The 17,691-nt window shown below is 45.3% G+C and overlaps 1 protein-coding gene across 1 annotated transcript; it reads left to right on the forward strand.

Annotated features, from left to right (window-relative positions):
* Positions 1 to 2,327: 2,327 nt before the first annotated feature.
* LOC120666085 (E3 ubiquitin-protein ligase UPL1-like) lies at positions 2,328 to 17,095 on the forward strand. The gene is made up of 17 exons (XM_039945871.1): positions 2,328 to 2,509; positions 2,690 to 2,828; positions 4,201 to 4,296; positions 4,383 to 4,586; positions 4,695 to 11,208; positions 11,328 to 12,406; positions 12,492 to 12,782; positions 12,867 to 13,074; positions 13,181 to 13,434; positions 13,526 to 13,800; positions 14,093 to 15,197; positions 15,291 to 15,437; positions 15,532 to 15,612; positions 15,702 to 15,927; positions 16,011 to 16,150; positions 16,320 to 16,426; positions 16,542 to 17,095. Exons 2-17 carry the CDS (start codon positions 2,721 to 2,723, stop codon positions 16,642 to 16,644), a joined length of 10,938 nt encoding a protein of 3,645 aa, XP_039801805.1. The 5' UTR covers positions 2,328 to 2,509; positions 2,690 to 2,720; the 3' UTR covers positions 16,645 to 17,095.
* Positions 17,096 to 17,691: the final 596 nt, after the last annotated feature.

Here is a 17,691-nt window from a genome sequence, read left to right on the forward strand (position 1 = left end):
CTCGTGCCACCTAATCATCCTCCGGATCTCACCGCGCGCCACACTTGTGTGGACATCATTCATTCCCACGAGCTCCTTTGTGAGCTTAGCACCATCCATGAACGCGAGTAGCATGCCGTCGTTTTCGACCGACCTTGCATACCCATGCTCATGTAGCAATAGCATTTCTCCTAGCGTTCGGAAGCGAAGAATCCATGAGGGGAAATAAGAGCGGGCTTGTTAGCGCCGGACGTCCATGGAAACTTTTCCATCGGACGCTCCAAAAAACATCTGCAACATAAAAAATTATCATTTGCAACATCAAAAAAATATTTAAAAAATTATTAACCTTCCATTGATAATGAGGAAAAAAACCCGCCGCAACATCTGTTTCATGTTGCATGGGACATTTAAATCTCTCATTAAAGGCGCAACATCCAGATTAAACACTTGCAACATCCAGATAAACACTTCATCTAGATAAAACACTTGCAACAAAATGCAACAACGCAACGTCTAGATCTGCTTTTGCAACATCTGCTTGAAATATATGCAATATTTCAAAATCTCCACTGAAACATCATACGATACCTATTGCAACATGACCACCTGGTGCACGCCACAGCCCTAGGTCATCTTCAACCTCTAGAAGCTGCCCGCCATGGCCGCTGCTCGGAGCTCCTCCAATGGCGCGGGACAGCTTACCCCTGGCGCGGGACAGCGACCAGGGTGGGGGGAGGTGCAGGGGAGCTGCGGCCCAGCCCCCCACCGCGTGTGCCCCGCCCACCAGCCGCCCGGAGCTGTCTCCATAGCCGGAGTTCACCGACGCCGGCGGGGAGCTCGCCATTATCCTGGAGCTCGCGGCTGCCCACGCGGGGTTCACCGCCGTCCACATGCATCACTGGCCGTGCTGGGCTCACCGTTGGTCTCATGTGCCGTGACCTTCGCGCGCCGCTCGCCGCCGGCCTGGTTGAGAAGCATGGAGGGGGATGGAATGAGGAAGGTGAGTCTGGAACTCTGAAATGGGAAATGGAACGGTGAGGGAGGCGTCCGATCGATCGGACGCTTGATCCCTGGCATTCCCGAAATAAGAGGGGAAGGAAACTTCTCCAGGAAGCGTTGGCAGCGTTGGCAACGTTGCATTCCCAATTTCTCATGGACTTAAAAAAACATTGCATTCCCATGCCCAGCCTAGCCCAGCGCAGCCCAAGTGCTGCACGGCACGGCAGCGAACACCCACGAGACCTCCTCTTCCGAGCACCCCCGAAGGAAAACCAAAGAAGAGATTGCTAGGGTGGTCCCCGAGTCTCTGGCCCCGCGTCGCCCCGAGGGCGACACGAGCGGCGCCCCCTCCTGCCCACCACCGGATCTTGCCTCCTCCACCGTTTGGTTCCCCTCCCTTCCCACCTCTGGCATCACACCAGAGCTTGGAGGGAGTGGGAATCCATCTTTTCTAATAGCTTTTTATAGATCAAGTTTAAATTAGGGTTAGGGTTTCTCCATGCCGTGTTTCATGGTATGGGAGATTTGTTTCCTCCTTCTCCTCTCCAGCAACAGTGAAGAGATAGGGTGGCTTCGGTCTCTCCATGGCGGCTCCGATGATGGAGGTAGCGGCATCTACGGTGTCGGCAACTTGCTTGGAGCGACGACATGGAAAATTAGGTTTCGGGATGGCGTCATCGAGGCGGGGATGGTGCCGTCATCGTGGAATAATTTTCTCCGGCCACTTCTCCGTTTTGCCGTGGTTAGATCCAATCACGGTGAAGGACTTGTGAGAATAAGTCTGTCCTCCAAATTGATGTCAATCAGTCTTGGATCGGATAGATTGTGATCAGTCTCTCTTCTTCATCGTCGGTGGCAGAAAGAGGAAGAAGAAAGACACAAGAAGGAAGAAGAAGATTGTGCTTGTTCCAACCTACAGGGATGTTGGTCACCATTCTTTGGGCGCTTGTTCTCAGCCTGCTTGCTGAGCGTATGCCTGTGTGACCTTCTATTTGATTTTTTATACATGTTTGGGATTGAGATTTGGAGCTGCTTAGTGCGTGAGTACTTTGAGAGTGTTGTGTGTATCTTGATGATATGTGTATCTTGATGATATACTCAGATTTGATATAATACAATTTTTCCTTTGATCTTAAAAAAAAAGAAAACCAAAGAAGACTCCTGAACCCTGGAAACCGCCCACCCTTCCGGCCTTCCCGTCAAGGCGGCAACCCCGCCGCATCCAATCCAAGCCAGCCTAAGCCCCCGGCCCCCTCCTGCGCGCAGTCCGTCACGCGCCGGGCCCGTGACCTACCGTGCAGCGCAGTGCGCCTCCTTTCCCTTCAGAAAAAGCGAAGCGACCCCCAACCCTCCAAGTTTCCTCCCCTCCTCTTTCTCTTCACACCCCACAAACACCAAACACCGCACCCCTCTCTCTCTCTCTCTCTCTCCCTCCCTCCCTCACGTCGCCGCCTCTGACTCCCCCCTCCCTCCGCCGCCGGCCTCCCCGCGGCCGATGTGTGTGCCTCGCCGGGCCAAAACCCTAGAGGTACGCGCGCGCTCCCCCTCCCCACCCCGTAGCCGCGCCGCCATCGCTGTTACCCGGCCCCGGGCGGGCGGCGATCGGGCCCCGCCCCGGGCGGGCTAGGGTTTTCGTGGGATTTCGAGTGGGGTTTTTGATCCTCCACTTCCGCTGATTGTTTGCCCGCGGTGGTTTTTTTCTCCGCAGGTGACGCGCGGGTGAGGGGTCCCGATCGGAGATGGCGGCGGCCATGGCCGCGCACAGGGCCAGCTTCCCGCTGCGCCTGCAGCAGATCCTGGCCGGGAGCCGCGCCGTCTCTCCCGCGATCAAGGTCGAGTCCGAGCCGGTGAGTCCCCTTGTCCCTCCCCCTCCCCCCCTCGGGGCTGCTTTGTTTCTCGTCCTTCGTTCTAGGGTTTTGATCGGGCGCGGGCGTGGGCGCGTGTGGATGTGCCGTGGCGTTGCTGGTTCTGGTAAAATCGTCGTCTCTGGGTACAGCGGGCTAGGGTTTAATTGCTCGGGTGGAGGGTCTCGCTTGTGAATTGTGATGGCTCTTATGGTGGGCGCTGGTGGGTAGTTAGTGCTATTTGAAGAGGTGCCGTGTTTGTTTGGGACTGGGAGGCAATGGTAGAATCTGTAGTGTTTCAGTTCTTATATGAAGCCGTTTGTCCTAGTAGGCGTTGTGACGATGCTGTAGTCTCAGTGTTATACTCCCTGGTTTCAGCTTTCTGATTAAGTGAGGTGTCTGTCTGCCTATGTACTTCAGTTGCTGCTCTACTAGGTTTAAGGAGTTTTAGTGTCCCAATTCTCACTGAGCGCTATGGGGCTGTTGTTCTTTGGGCACACCTTATTGTTCTTATTCAATTATTTGTCCCAACCTAAAGTTTATAAGTCAGGACAGATGTCATATCTTGCGACTTTATGGTTGAGGGCTTTATGAACCTGCTTGAGGCCAGTAGTCATTGTAAATTTGTGGTACAATCATACAACATATCAATGTTTGATGTTTCCATGGTGACAATTATCAATTTTTCCCACATGCTTATGGGTGGTTTTTAACCAATGTGGTTGTGTATGCTTGTGGTTTGGCCATCTATTCTTTGCAATGACCAGTGTTATTGTGTCTACAAGATACTGGATAGAACGTTCCGTACCGTTATTGTTTGTACTTCACCTAATTTTGTGATTTTGTAGATGTTTGCGAGGAATCTTGCTTGGTACTACAGTTCTACTTACTTTTAGCGCTTATTTTGGGAGTTTCTGCTTTTGGTTCCACATTCTTATTAGTTACTGCTAACTTTGGTTCTTTTTGTACTGACTTTTGAATGGTAAAATATGGAAATACGCATATCGTTAATATTGTATCTGACTTTCAGCTGTAAGGATCTAGAGTGAACTTTGGATGTTTGAGGGATACTGTTTTGTCACTGACAAGCTAGGTCTTTTCACCTTGCAAGGAGCTAGCATAGTAACTGGTTTCAGCGAACTTCCATTTTTTTTGGTTCACTTCAGCGAGCTTGCATAGCCACTGCTTCACATGAATGCACACATACGATGTACTGTATTGTAAAATATATGCGTAGTCTACGCATCAGTTTCTATGCCTATGTTTCTTGCCATCTGTCATAACTTACTTGCAAAATTTCTTAAAGATCTTATCCTTGGCGTACCTTTGAAAACATCCTTTTGCTGATAAATTGTTCTGCATGTATGCATTGCAGCCTGCAAACGTCAAAGAATTTATTGATAGAGTAATCAATATTCCACTACATGACATTGCCATACCACTGTCAGGCTTCCGTTGGGAGTTCAATAAGGTGACTTTCTTTAACGATACTGCCTATTTTATATTTTCATTTGCTTTCGTTTGTGCAGTTGCTTACTTTTGGGTACTTGGTTACAGGGAAATTTCCACCACTGGAAGCCTTTATTTATGCATTTCGACACATATTTCAAGACATACATTTCTTCTAGGAAGGATCTTCTTTTATCTGATGATATGGTCGAGGCTGATCCGTTGCCAAAGAATACCATCTTGAAAATTTTAAAAGTAATGCAGATTGTTTTGGAGAATTGCCAGAATAGAAGTTCTTTTACTGGTCTTGAGGTGAGCGTTTGTTTGTGATGTTACCTCCTGTTCTTCAGAAGATTCCAGTTATAACCACCCATGATTTTTTATTCACATCATGTTAACTTGTTGCTCTTTTTTTATCAGCATTTTAAGCTTCTCCTGTCATCGTCAGACCCTGAGATAGTTGTAGCAGCTTTGGAAACTCTTGCTGCTTTGGTTAAAATAAATCCTTCAAAGTTGCATATGAATGGAAAGTTAATCAGCTGCGGAGCTATAAACACCCATCTTCTATCATTGGCCCAAGGATGGGGCAGCAAGGAGGAAGGTCTAGGCTTGTATTCTTGTGTTGTGGCAAATGAAGGAAATCAGCAGGAGGGCTTAGCCTTATTCCCAGCAGATTTGGAGAACAAATATGATGGCGCACAGCATCGTCTTGGTTCGACTCTTCATTTTGAGTATAATTTGGGTCCTGCCCAAGATCCTGACCAAATTAGTGACAAGAGCAAATCATCTAATTTGTGTGTGATACATATCCCGGACATGCATCTTCAGAAAGAGGATGACTTGAGCATACTGAAGCAATGTGTGGACAAGTTCAATGTGCCCCCAGAGCACAGGTTTGCATTGCTTACAAGGATAAGATATGCCCGTGCTTTCAATTCTGCACGGACTTGTAGGCTGTATAGTCGCATAAGTCTTCTTTCCTTCATTGTCCTGGTGCAATCCAGTGATGCTCATGATGAACTCACATCTTTCTTTACAAATGAGCCAGAGTACATAAATGAGTTAATCAGGCTTGTCCGGTCAGAAGATTTTGTTCCTGGGCCCATCCGTGCACTGGCTATGCTAGCATTGGGAGCACAGCTAGCAGCATATGCATCATCTCATGAGCGTGCCAGGATATTAAGTGGGTCAAGTATAATCTCTGCTGGTGGAAATCGTATGGTGCTGCTCAGTGTCCTGCAGAAAGCAATATCATCACTCAATAGCCCGAATGATACATCAGCTCCCCTAATTGTGGATGCCCTTCTTCAATTTTTTCTGCTCCATGTACTGTCTTCATCAAGTTCCGGGACTACAGTTAGAGGCTCAGGGATGGTTCCTCCTCTCTTGCCCCTCCTGCAAGATAATGATCCTTCTCATATGCATCTTGTCTGTTTGGCAGTGAAGACTCTCCAAAAGCTGATGGAGTACAGCAGCCCTGCTGTTTCTCTATTCAAGGACTTGGGTGGTGTAGAGCTCTTGTCTCAGAGGTTACATGTGGAAGTGCAGCGTGTTATTGGTACTGATGATGGTCATAATTCAATGGCTACTGATGCTGTGAAATCAGAAGAGGACCACCTGTACTCCCAGAAGCGATTGATTAAAGCTTTGCTAAAGACTCTGGGTTCTGCTACGTACTCTCCTGGCAATCCTGCTCGTTCTCAAAGCTCCCAAGATAATTCATTGCTTGTCTCACTTTCCCTTGTATTTCAGAATGTAGAGAAGTTTGGGGGTGACATTTATTTTTCAGCAGTTACTGTTATGAGCGAAATAATTCATAAAGATCCTACATGCTTTCCTGCTTTGAAGGAACTTGGTCTTCCAGATGCTTTTCTGTCATCAGTGACTGCTGGGGTAGTGCCATCTTGTAAAGCTCTTATCTGTGTTCCTAATGGCTTGGGTGCAATCTGCCTCAATAACCAAGGACTTGAGGCTGTCAGGGAAAGTTCAGCACTACGTTTTCTTGTAGACACCTTCACTAGCAGGAAATACTTGATGCCAATGAATGAGGGTGTGGTCCTTCTAGCTAATGCAGTGGAGGAGCTTCTTCGTCATGTGCAATCCCTAAGAAGTACTGGTGTTGACATCATCATTGAAATAATCAACAAACTCTGTTCATCTCAGGAAGATAAAAGCAATGAACCAGTCATCTCTGAAGAAGAAAAAACAGATATGGAAACTGATGTTGAAGGCCGTGATTTAGTAAGTGCTATGGATTCCAGTGCAGAGGGCATGAATGATGAACAGTTTTCTCATTTGAGCATTTTCCATGTAATGGTACTGGTGCATCGGACAATGGAGAACTCTGAAACCTGCCGGTTATTTGTTGAAAAGGGAGGTCTCCAGGCTCTTTTGACACTCCTTTTGAGGCCTAGCATTACACAGTCATCTGGAGGGATGCCTATTGCTTTGCATAGCACAATGGTGTTCAAGGGCTTTACTCAGCATCACTCTACTCCACTTGCACGTGCATTTTGCTCATCTTTAAGGGAGCATTTGAAGAGTGCATTGGAGGAACTTAGTAAAGTTTCTAGTTCAATTGAGATGTCCAAGTTAGAAAAAGGAGCGATACCATCTCTATTTGTTGTTGAATTTCTGCTCTTCCTAGCTGCTTCAAAAGATAATCGTTGGATGAATGCTTTACTCTCAGAATTCGGAGATGCCAACAGGGAGGTCCTGGAAGATATTGGACGAGTTCACCGTGAAGTGCTTTGTAAAATTGCGCTTTTTGAAGAAAACAAGATTGATTCTGAAGCCAGTTCATCTTCTTCGGCATCTGAAGGCCAGCAGCCTGACTCATCTGCCAGCGATATTGATGATAGCAGATACACTTCTTTGAGGCAATATCTTGATCCACTTTTAAGGCGAAGGGGCTCTGGGTGGAACATAGAGTCTCAGGTTTCTGACCTCATTAATATCTACCGTGACATTGGCCGGGCTGGTAGTGACTCCCAGAGAGTTGGTTCTGATAGATATTCTAGCCAGGGATTGCCCTCAAGTTCCCAGGACCAGTCTTCCAGTTCATCTGATGCAAATGCCAGTGCAAGATCAGAAGAGGACAAGAAAAAATCTGAGCATTCCTCCTGCTGTGGCATGATGAGGTCTCTCTCGTACCATATTAACCATCTTTTTATGGAGCTTGGGAAAGCAATGCTGCTGACATCTCGTCGAGAAAACAGTCCTGTAAATTTGTCTCCATCTGTTATATCTGTTGCTGGGAATATTGCTTCGATTGTGTTGGAGCACCTCAATTTTGAAGGGCACTCAGTAAGTTCTGAGAAAGAGATTACTGTTACCACAAAGTGCCGATATCTCGGAAAGGTGGTTGAGTTCATTGATGGAATATTAATGGACCGGCCAGAATCCTGTAATCCAATTATGGTGAATTCATTTTACTGCCGTGGTGTCATTCAGGCAATCCTGACCACATTTCAAGCTACCAGTGAGTTGCTCTTCACGATGAGCAGGCCACCATCTTCACCTATGGACACAGATAGTAAAACTGGAAAGGATGGAAAGGAGACAGATTCTTCTTGGATTTATGGTCCCCTCTCCAGCTATGGGGCAGTTATGGACCATCTTGTGACCTCATCATTTATTCTCTCCTCATCTACTAGACAATTACTTGAGCAGCCTATTTTTAATGGATCTGTCAGGTTTCCACAAGATGCTGAGAGGTTTATGAAGTTGCTTCAGTCAAAGGTGTTGAAGACGGTTCTTCCCATCTGGGCCCACCCCCAGTTTCCAGAATGCAACATTGAGTTGATTAGTTCAGTCACATCCATCATGAGGCATGTTTGCACTGGGGTGGAAGTGAAAAACACTGTTGGCAATGGTAGTTCTCGTTTAGCTGGTCCACCCCCTGATGAGAATGCAATTTCACTGATTGTAGAGATGGGGTTCTCTCGTGCCAGGGCTGAAGAAGCATTGAGACAAGTTGGAACAAACAGTGTTGAAATCGCAACTGATTGGTTATTCTCACACCCAGAGGAACCACAAGAGGAGGATGATGAACTAGCTCGGGCGCTTGCAATGTCTCTTGGGAATTCTGATTCGTCTGCACAAGAGGAAGATAGTACATCCAATGATCTTGAGCTGGAAGAAGAAACAGTTCAGCTGCCTCCCATAGATGAAATATTATATTCATGTCTTCGACTTCTTCAGACAAAGGAAGCCTTAGCTTTCCCTGTCAGGGACATGCTTGCCACCATAAGCTCTCAGAATGATGGCCAAAACCGAGTGAAGGTGCTTACATATTTGATTGATAATCTGAAACAGTGTGTGATGGCATCTGAGTCTTTAAAGGATACCACATTGTCTGCTCTTTTTCATGTTCTTGCTTTGATTCTCCATGGAGATACTGCTGCCCGTGAAGTTGCCTCAAAGGCAGGTCTTGTGAAGGTTGCTTTGGATCTGCTTTGCAGCTGGGAGTTGGGACCTAGGGAAAGTGAGGTGGCTGAGGTTCCAAATTGGGTGACTTCCTGTTTTCTTTCTGTTGATCGAATGCTCCAGGTGGAACCGAAGTTGCCAGATGTTACAGAGCTAGATGTCCTGAAGAAGGAAAATTCTAACATGAAAACATCACTTGTGATTGATGACAACAAGAAAAAGGATTCAGAATCTTTGTCAAGTGTTGGGCTGCTGGATCTGGAGGACCAAAAACAACTTTTGAAGATATGCTGCAAGTGCATTGAAAAACAGTTGCCTTCTGCTTCTATGCATGCTATTCTTCAGCTTTGTGCTACACTGACGAAAGTCCATGCAGCTGCAATTTGTTTTCTTGAGTCTGGAGGTCTGAATGCCTTGCTGTCATTGCCGACAAGTAGCTTGTTTTCTGGATTCAACAATGTGGCTTCTACAATCATTCGTCATATTTTGGAGGATCCTCACACCCTTCAGCAAGCAATGGAATTAGAGATACGTCACAGTCTTGTCACAGCTGCTAATAGGCATGCAAATCCCAGGGTTACTCCACGCAATTTTGTACAGAATTTGGCATTTGTTGTATATCGGGACCCAGTGATATTTATGAAAGCGGCCCAAGCTGTGTGCCAGATTGAGATGGTTGGAGACAGACCATATGTTGTTCTTTTGAAGGATCGTGAGAAAGAAAGGAGCAAGGAGAAAGATAAGGACAAGGACAAGCCAGCTGATAAGGATAAAGCAACAGGCGCAGCCACGAAGGACATAGCTGCAGGATCGCCTGCAAGTGCTCAAGGGAAACAGCCTGATTTGAATGCCAGGAATTTGAAACCTCACCGCAAGCCACCACAAAGCTTTGTCACTGTTATAGAGCATCTCTTAGATCTGGTTATGTCCTTTGTTCCACCACCCCGATCAGAGGATCAAGCTGATGTTGTTTCTGGTACTGCCTCATCTTCAGACATGGATATTGACTGCAGTTCTGCAAAAGGGAAAGGGAAAGCTGTGGCTGTTGCACCTGAAGAGAGCAAGCATGCTGTCCAAGAGGAAACTGCATCCCTTGCCAAGAGTGCATTTGTCCTTAAGCTGCTGACAGATGTATTGTTAACTTATGCATCATCCATTCAAGTTGTTCTTCGTCATGATGCTGACCTGAGCAACATGCATGGCCCTAATCGACCAGGTGCTGGTCTAATAATCAGTGGTGGAATCTTTACCCATATCTTGCAGCACTTCCTTCCTCATGCTGTAAAGCAAAAGAAAGATAGGAAAACTGATGGAGATTGGAGGTATAAATTGGCAACGAGGGCTAATCAATTTTTGGTGGCTTCATCTATTCGTTCTGCTGAGGGACGGAAAAGGATACTTTCTGAAATCTGCAGTATATTTCTTGATTTCACTGACTCTTCTACAGCTTGCAAAGCTCCAGTCTCAAGGCTGAATGCATATGTCGATTTGCTCAATGATATTCTGTCAGCCCGCTCACCAACTGGCTCCTCGTTATCAGCAGAATCTGCAGTTACATTTGTTGAAGTTGGTCTTGTTCAATCGTTATCGAGAACCCTTCAAGTTCTTGATTTGGATCACCCTGATTCAGCGAAGATTGTTACTGCTATTGTGAAGGCCCTGGAAGTGGTCACTAAGGAACATGTCCATTCAGCAGATCTTAATGCAAAAGGAGAGAATTCATCAAAGATAGCCTCTGACAGCAACAATGTGGATTCATCATCTAATAGGTTCCAGGCTCTTGACACAACTTCTCAGCCCACAGAAATGGTTACTGATGACAGGGAAGCATTTAATGCAGTTCAAAATTCACAAAGTTCAGATTCAGTAGAAGATGAGATGGATCATGATCGTGATATGGATGGAGGCTTTGCTCATGATGGTGAAGATGATTTTATGCATGAGATGGCTGAAGATGGAACTGGTAATGAATCCACAATGGAAATCAGATTTGAAATTCCTCGCAACAGAGAGGATGATATGGCTGATGATGATGAAGACACTGATGAAGATATGTCAGCTGATGATGGTGATGAGGTTGATGAAGATGATGAAGATGAAGATGAGGATGAGGAGAATAACAATCTGGAGGAAGATGATGCCCATCAGATGTCTCATCCTGACACAGATCAGGATGATCGTGAAATGGATGAAGAAGAATTTGATGAGGACCTTTTAGAAGAAGATGATGATGAAGATGAGGATGAGGAAGGAGTCATCCTTCGCCTGGAGGAGGGGATTAATGGAATTAATGTGTTTGACCACATAGAAGTTTTCGGTGGGAGCAACAATTTGGCTGGGGATACACTGCGTGTGATGCCTCTGGACATTTTTGGTACAAGAAGGCAAGGCCGGAGTACCTCCATCTACAATCTTCTTGGCAGAGCAAATGATCATGGCGTTCTTGATCACCCGCTTCTTGAAGAGCCTTCTTCGATTTTGAACCTTCCGCATCAAGGGCAACCAGGTATCTGTTACTTCTATCAACCTACTAGATTATCTGAATAATTCTACTATCCTGTTACTCTATGTAGATTGTGCCAAGTCTGGCATATGTTGCTGATTCATATGATTTTTTTTTTCCAGAAAATCTGGTTGAGATGGCTTTCTCTGATCGGAACCATGAAAGTAGCTCCTCCCGTTTGGATGCTATATTCCGCAGCTTGCGAAGTGGACGGAATGGACACCGCTTCAATATGTGGTTGGATGACAGTCCTCAACGCAGTGGATCAGCTGCCCCAGCAGTACCTGAAGGCATTGAAGAATTGCTGATCTCTCATCTGAGGCGACCCACACCTGAACAGCCTGAAGTCCAGAGAACACCTGCTGGTGCTACTCAGGAGAATGAGCAGCCCACCAATGTATCGGAAGCTGAGGCAAGGGAAGAAGCACAAGCTGAACAAAATGAGAACAGTGAAAATACAGTAAACCCTGCAGATGTATCTGTAAGTGCTGAGCCTGCACCTCCTGACGGTGATGCGCTTCAAAGAGATGTGTCCAATGCAAGTGAGCATGCTACAGAGATGCAGTATGAACGCAGTGATGCTGTAGCACGTGATGTGGAAGCAGTCAGCCAAGCAAGCAGTGGCAGCGGGGCTACTTTAGGGGAGAGCCTCAGAAGCTTAGAGGTTGAAATAGGAAGTGTTGAAGGACATGATGATGGTGACCGGCATGGGGCTTCAGGCGCTTCAGATCGGCTACCTTTGGGTGATCTGCAAGCAACTGCTCGGTCACGGAGGCCATCGGGTAGCGCTGTCCCAGTAGGCAGCAGAGATGTATCTTTGGAGAGCGTTAGTGAGGTTCCCCAAAATCCAAACCAAGAACCTGACCAGAATGCTAATGAGGGGAATCAGGAGCCTGCTAGAGCGGCAGATGCTGACTCAATTGATCCTACATTTTTGGAGGCTCTTCCTGAGGACTTGCGAACTGAAGTTCTTTCTTCACGTCAAAATCAAGTGGCTCAAACTTCTAATGACCAACCTCAGAATGATGGAGATATTGATCCCGAATTCCTTGCTGCACTTCCCCCTGATATACGAGAAGAGGTGCTAGCTCAACAACGTGCCCAAAGGTTACAACAGCAATCGCAAGAATTAGAAGGACAGCCAGTTGAAATGGATGCTGTTTCAATTATTGCAACATTCCCCTCAGAAATTCGTGAAGAGGTATAGTTAGTTTCATCATCGGTCCCAATATAAACATTTTGCTCTAAACTTTTTCTCATGGTCTCTTTACATATTTTAATTGCAGGTGCTTTTGACATCTCCTGACACACTACTAGCTACACTCACACCTGCACTAGTTGCCGAAGCCAACATGTTAAGGGAGAGATTTGCTCATCGGTATCACAGTAGCTCCCTTTTTGGTATGAACTCCAGGAACAGGAGAGGTGAATCCTCGCGGCGTGAAATAATGGCATCAGGCCTTGACAGAAATGGTGATCCCTCCAGATCAACTAGCAAGCCAATCGAGACTGAAGGTGCTCCTCTTGTTGATGAGGATGCCCTTAAAGCTCTTATTCGGTTGCTTCGAGTTGTTCAGGTAATACTAATGTTTCTTCTATGAGGTCTGCTTTGTTATGGACTGCTGTGAATACTTCATGTAATTGTCTCTTATAATTTACAGCCTCTATACAAGGGTCAACTGCAGCGGCTTCTCCTGAACCTTTGTGCTCACAGGGACAGCAGAAAGTCCTTGATTCAAATTCTAGTGGACATGCTTATACTTGATCTTCAGGGTTCTTCAAAGAAATCAGTAGATGGAACTGAGCCACCATTTAGGTTATATGGGTGCCATGCAAATATCACATATTCACGTCCTCAATCTTCATATGGTAATTTAGTCTTTCATCTTTCTTTAGTTTTTTTTGGCAATTGCCTAACTTTCAGTGCATGAAGTTGCACTGTTTATTGATGCATTATCTTTGTCGCTATAAACAGGTGTGCCTCCATTAGTCTCGCGTCGTGTGCTCGAAACATTGACATACTTGGCAAGAAGTCATCCAAATGTTGCTAAACTCCTGCTCTTTCTTGAATTCCCATCCCCATCAAGATGCCACACTGAAGCACTTGATCAGAGGCGTGGCAAGGCTGTTGTAGAAGATGGTGAAGAACGGAAAGCTTTTGCACTTGTTCTTCTGTTAACTCTGTTGAACCAGCCCCTTTATATGAGAAGTGTAGCTCATCTTGAACAGGTGAAAGAATTTTCCTTGTTTCTTTTATTGTGGGCATATCTATTTTAACCTTTTCATCCTCAATTTACTTAGCCTTTTGTGACATGTGCAGCTACTAAACCTTCTTGAAGTTGTCATGCTGAACGCGGAGAATCAAATTAATCAAGCTAGGTTGGAAGCGTCATCTGAGAAGCCTTCTGGACCAGACAATGCAGTACCAGATGGTCAAGATAATGCCAATGTTTCTGAATCATCTGGATCAAAGTCAAATACTGAGGATACTAGCAAAACTCCTGCTGTTGATAATGAAAATAACCTGCAAGCTGTTTTGAAAAGTCTTCCTCAACCAGAGCTTCGGTTGCTATGTTCATTGCTTGCGCATGATGGGTAAGTTCTTACACGAATCTTGTCAGTGATACATGCAACAAGTTATTTTTCTTATTGGCTACTATATTATCATAATTGGCCTGTTGTAGAATACTTTTTCATTGGTTGATCTGTATCTTTTCCTTATTTGCTGTTATAGAACCATACTTCCCTCGCTGTTCATGTTAAAACGACCTATTTTTGTTTGTTAACCATTTATGTATCAAATTATCTTGCACCAGTTTTTTTGTTTCCTTGTAATCTGTTTTATCATTACCTGATGTGGTTGCGTATCATCCTTTTGTCATTTCAGATTGTCAGACAACGCCTATCTCCTTGTAGCAGAAGTGTTGAAAAAGATTGTGGCCCTGGCCCCTTTCTTCTGTTGCCACTTCATAAACGAGCTTGCACGTTCAATGCAAAATTTGACACTCTGTGCAATGAAGGAGCTTCGCTTGTATGAGAATTCTGAAAAGGCTCTTCTTAGCTCTTCATCAGCCAATGGAACTGCAATTCTTAGAGTTGTGCAGGCTTTGAGTTCTCTTGTCACTACTCTTCAAGAGAAAAAGGATCCAGAGCTTCCTGCTGAAAAAGATCACTCAGATGCAGTTTCCCAGATATCTGAAATTAACACAGCATTGGATGCTTTATGGTTGGAGTTGAGCAACTGCATAAGCAAAATAGAAAGCTCTTCAGAGTATGCAACAAACCTAAGTCCTGCTTCTGCAAATGCATCTACATTAGCAACAGGTGTAGCACCTCCATTGCCTGCAGGAACCCAAAACATATTACCATATATAGAATCATTTTTTGTGACATGTGAAAAGTTGCGTCCTGGGCAACCTGATGCTGTGCAAGATGCTTCGACTTCAGATATGGAAGATGCTTCAACATCTAGTGGTGGGCAGAGATCTAGCTCTCAAGCCAGTCTTGATGAGAAACAAAATGCTTTTGTGAAATTCTCAGAGAAGCACAGAAGATTGTTGAATGCATTCATCCGCCAAAACCCTGGGTTGCTGGAGAAGTCATTCTCGCTGATGCTGAAAATTCCTCGCCTGATCGATTTTGACAACAAACGTGCATATTTCCGGTCTAAAATCAAGCATCAGCATGACCATCATCATAGTCCTGTCAGAATTTCTGTGCGCCGTGCATATATTCTTGAGGACTCCTATAATCAGCTTAGGATGCGCTCACCTCAGGAGTTGAAGGGTAGGCTCACTGTTCATTTTCAAGGAGAAGAAGGAATTGATGCTGGTGGGCTGACAAGGGAGTGGTACCAGTCGCTGTCACGGGTTATTTTTGACAAGGGTGCCCTTTTATTTACCACAGTGGGGAATGATTTGACGTTTCAACCAAATCCTAACTCTGTATATCAAACTGAGCATCTCTCATACTTCAAATTTGTTGGACGAGTGGTGAGTTATGGTGGCCCTAGACATAAGCTTGTTACATTATATGAATGAATATTATTCTAGTTTCTAAAGTTTACATTCCACAATTTCCACCAGGTTGGCAAAGCTCTCTTCGATGGTCAGCTTTTAGATGCCCATTTTACTAGATCTTTCTACAAACACATACTTGGTGCCAAGGTTACATACCATGACATTGAAGCCATCGATCCTGCATACTACAAGAATTTGAAATGGATGCTTGAGGTACGTTTTTCTCTTCCTACACAGGTTATTTAGCATGTTCCTTGTAAATTTGGGGACAGTTGATCATTCAGCTGTAACTTTTCTCTTTGTGCAGAATGACATAAGTGATGTTTTGGATCTCACCTTTAGCATGGATGCAGACGAAGAGAAGCTGATACTGTATGAGAAGGCAGAGGTACCTCCCTCCCTCCCTCGTGTCTGTGTGTCATGGGGAACCTGTGGTCTTGTCTTTTTTACGAGCTAAGTCCTATGTTATCTATGCAGGTCACTGATTGTGAGTTGATTCCTGGAGGGCGTAACATCAGGGTAACTGAGGAGAATAAGCATGAATATGTGGACCGGGTAGCAGAGCATCGTTTGACCACTGCAATAAGGCCTCAGATTAATGCCTTCCTAGAAGGGTTTAATGAACTTATTCCACGGGAGCTGATATCTATTTTTAACGACAAAGAGCTTGAACTTCTAATTAGCGGTCTTCCAGATATTGACTGTAAGTTTTACAAATTAATTTGAGTTATAATGGTGTACTTGTGCATTGAATCTAACTCCCTGTTGTACCTATTTTGTTTTCAGTGGACGATTTGAAAGCAAATACAGAATATTCTGGCTACAGCATAGCCTCTCCGGTAATTCAGTGGTTCTGGGAAATCGTTCAAGGGTTCAGCAAAGAAGACAAAGCTCGGTTCCTCCAGTTTGTGACTGGCACTTCAAAGGTATGCTGAGTTGCTGACAGTCACTTCCATGATACCTCAGTGCTGATTCCATTTCTGGATTCCAGGCTGCACATCTAGCTTGGCTTACAATGTGTTGACTGCCACGTTGGAATCTATGATGGCACATCTGTGTTGTGCAGTCGTGCTTACATCCTGTATTGAACTGTAGGTACCGCTAGAAGGTTTCAGTGCACTGCAAGGAATCTCTGGGCCACAACGGTTTCAGATACACAAGGCTTACGGCAGCACGAACCATCTTCCTTCAGCTCATACTTGGTAACCTATCTACTCATTTTGTTTTGTATCACTTTAATATGAAGAAAACTTGGCCCTTGGCAGTCACCATTATGTCTAGTTTTTACTAACACCAGGTCATCTTTGCTGACTACAGCTTTAACCAGCTAGACTTGCCTGAGTACACATCCAAAGAGCAGCTCCAGGAGAGGTTACTGTTGGCGATCCATGAAGCAAATGAAGGTTTTGGATTCGGTTAATCGGACATCCCCGCACATGTGTGCCCAGTTGGGGGAGTCTGTACAGATACTGAGATTTGCAATAGGCGAGCAGGACATGTGGTGGCCTTTTTCTGCATTCTTGACTACACTGGTTGCCAACGCCAAGGGATGGCCCTCCCTGCGAGGCACTTGCAAATTGATCGCTGGGGAGACGGCCGTGATGTAAGGAGGGGCCCAGGATTGAAGATTGTGCAGGGAGGAGCGGCAGTGTCGAGAGAAAGCAACTATCTGATGTCCATAATATTCTTTTCCCCCTTTTTGGGCCGTTTTTTTCGGCCGTTGCCCCATTAATAGTTGTCGCCTTGTTACACTAGACTTGGCTCAGAAGGGTTTTTGTTTACTTTGTCATTTTTCACGTTTGTTTTGGGGGGCATAGACTGGTGTAACTAGAACATTATCCCGAATGCAAGTTGTGTCTTACCCCTGATAATCCGTCTGCCTTGTTTCGTACAATGAAGAGGGCTTGAAAACAATTGGCCAGAAATCAAAAATTGCCGCGCTTCTTGGAATCCGTCAGAAATGCATGGAATGCTCACACTGAGCACCATGAACTTTCCCAGTTCCCACCGTCTGTACCTTGGGTGGTAAAGGGTTTTAAAATTTGTACCTAGGGGTGGTAAAGGGTTTCAATTTGATTTAGATAGACTAAGGACAATGGTAAAGGGTTTAAAATTTGTACCTAGGGGTTTCAAAATTTGATTTAGATAGACTAAGTACAATGGTAAAGGGTTTTAAAATTTGTACCTAGGGGCGGTAAAGGGTTTTAAATTTTGATTTGGATAGATTAAGAACAAATTTTGAGGAGTCAAGTGTGGTTCCGATCTGAAACACGGGCGACTATATCTCGAGTGATTGTTGGGGATGTAAGTTCGCCAAGTAGCAGAGAGAGGGAGACAGACACACCAAAGACGCATAAAATGAGAGCAAGTGTGCACCGAAAGTGTGCACCGCTCAAGAGAGAGAGCCCTCACCTTGACCACTTAGGCCAGCTATATATATATAGCAAGGGGAGGGGTGGCAATTTGT

The sequence above is a fragment of the Panicum virgatum genome, chromosome 3N, assembly GCF_016808335.1.
Source record: "Panicum virgatum strain AP13 chromosome 3N, P.virgatum_v5, whole genome shotgun sequence".
Lineage (NCBI taxonomy): Eukaryota > Viridiplantae > Streptophyta > Magnoliopsida > Poales > Poaceae > Panicum > Panicum virgatum.

What these genes read in the sequence shown, in the direction of transcription:
- LOC120666085 (XM_039945871.1), top strand. Translation starts at nt 2,721, where the DNA reads ATGGCGGCGGCCATGGCCGCGCACAGGGCCAGCTTCCCGCTGCGCCTG. An exon ending in GTGTAGCTCATCTTGAACAG is followed by an intron (nt 13,435 to 13,525) that starts GTGAAAGAATTT and finishes TGACATGTGCAG; the next exon opens with CTACTAAACCTTCTTGAAGT. An exon ending in TCAAATTTGTTGGACGAGTG is followed by an intron (nt 15,198 to 15,290) that starts GTGAGTTATGGT and finishes AATTTCCACCAG; the next exon opens with GTTGGCAAAGCTCTCTTCGA.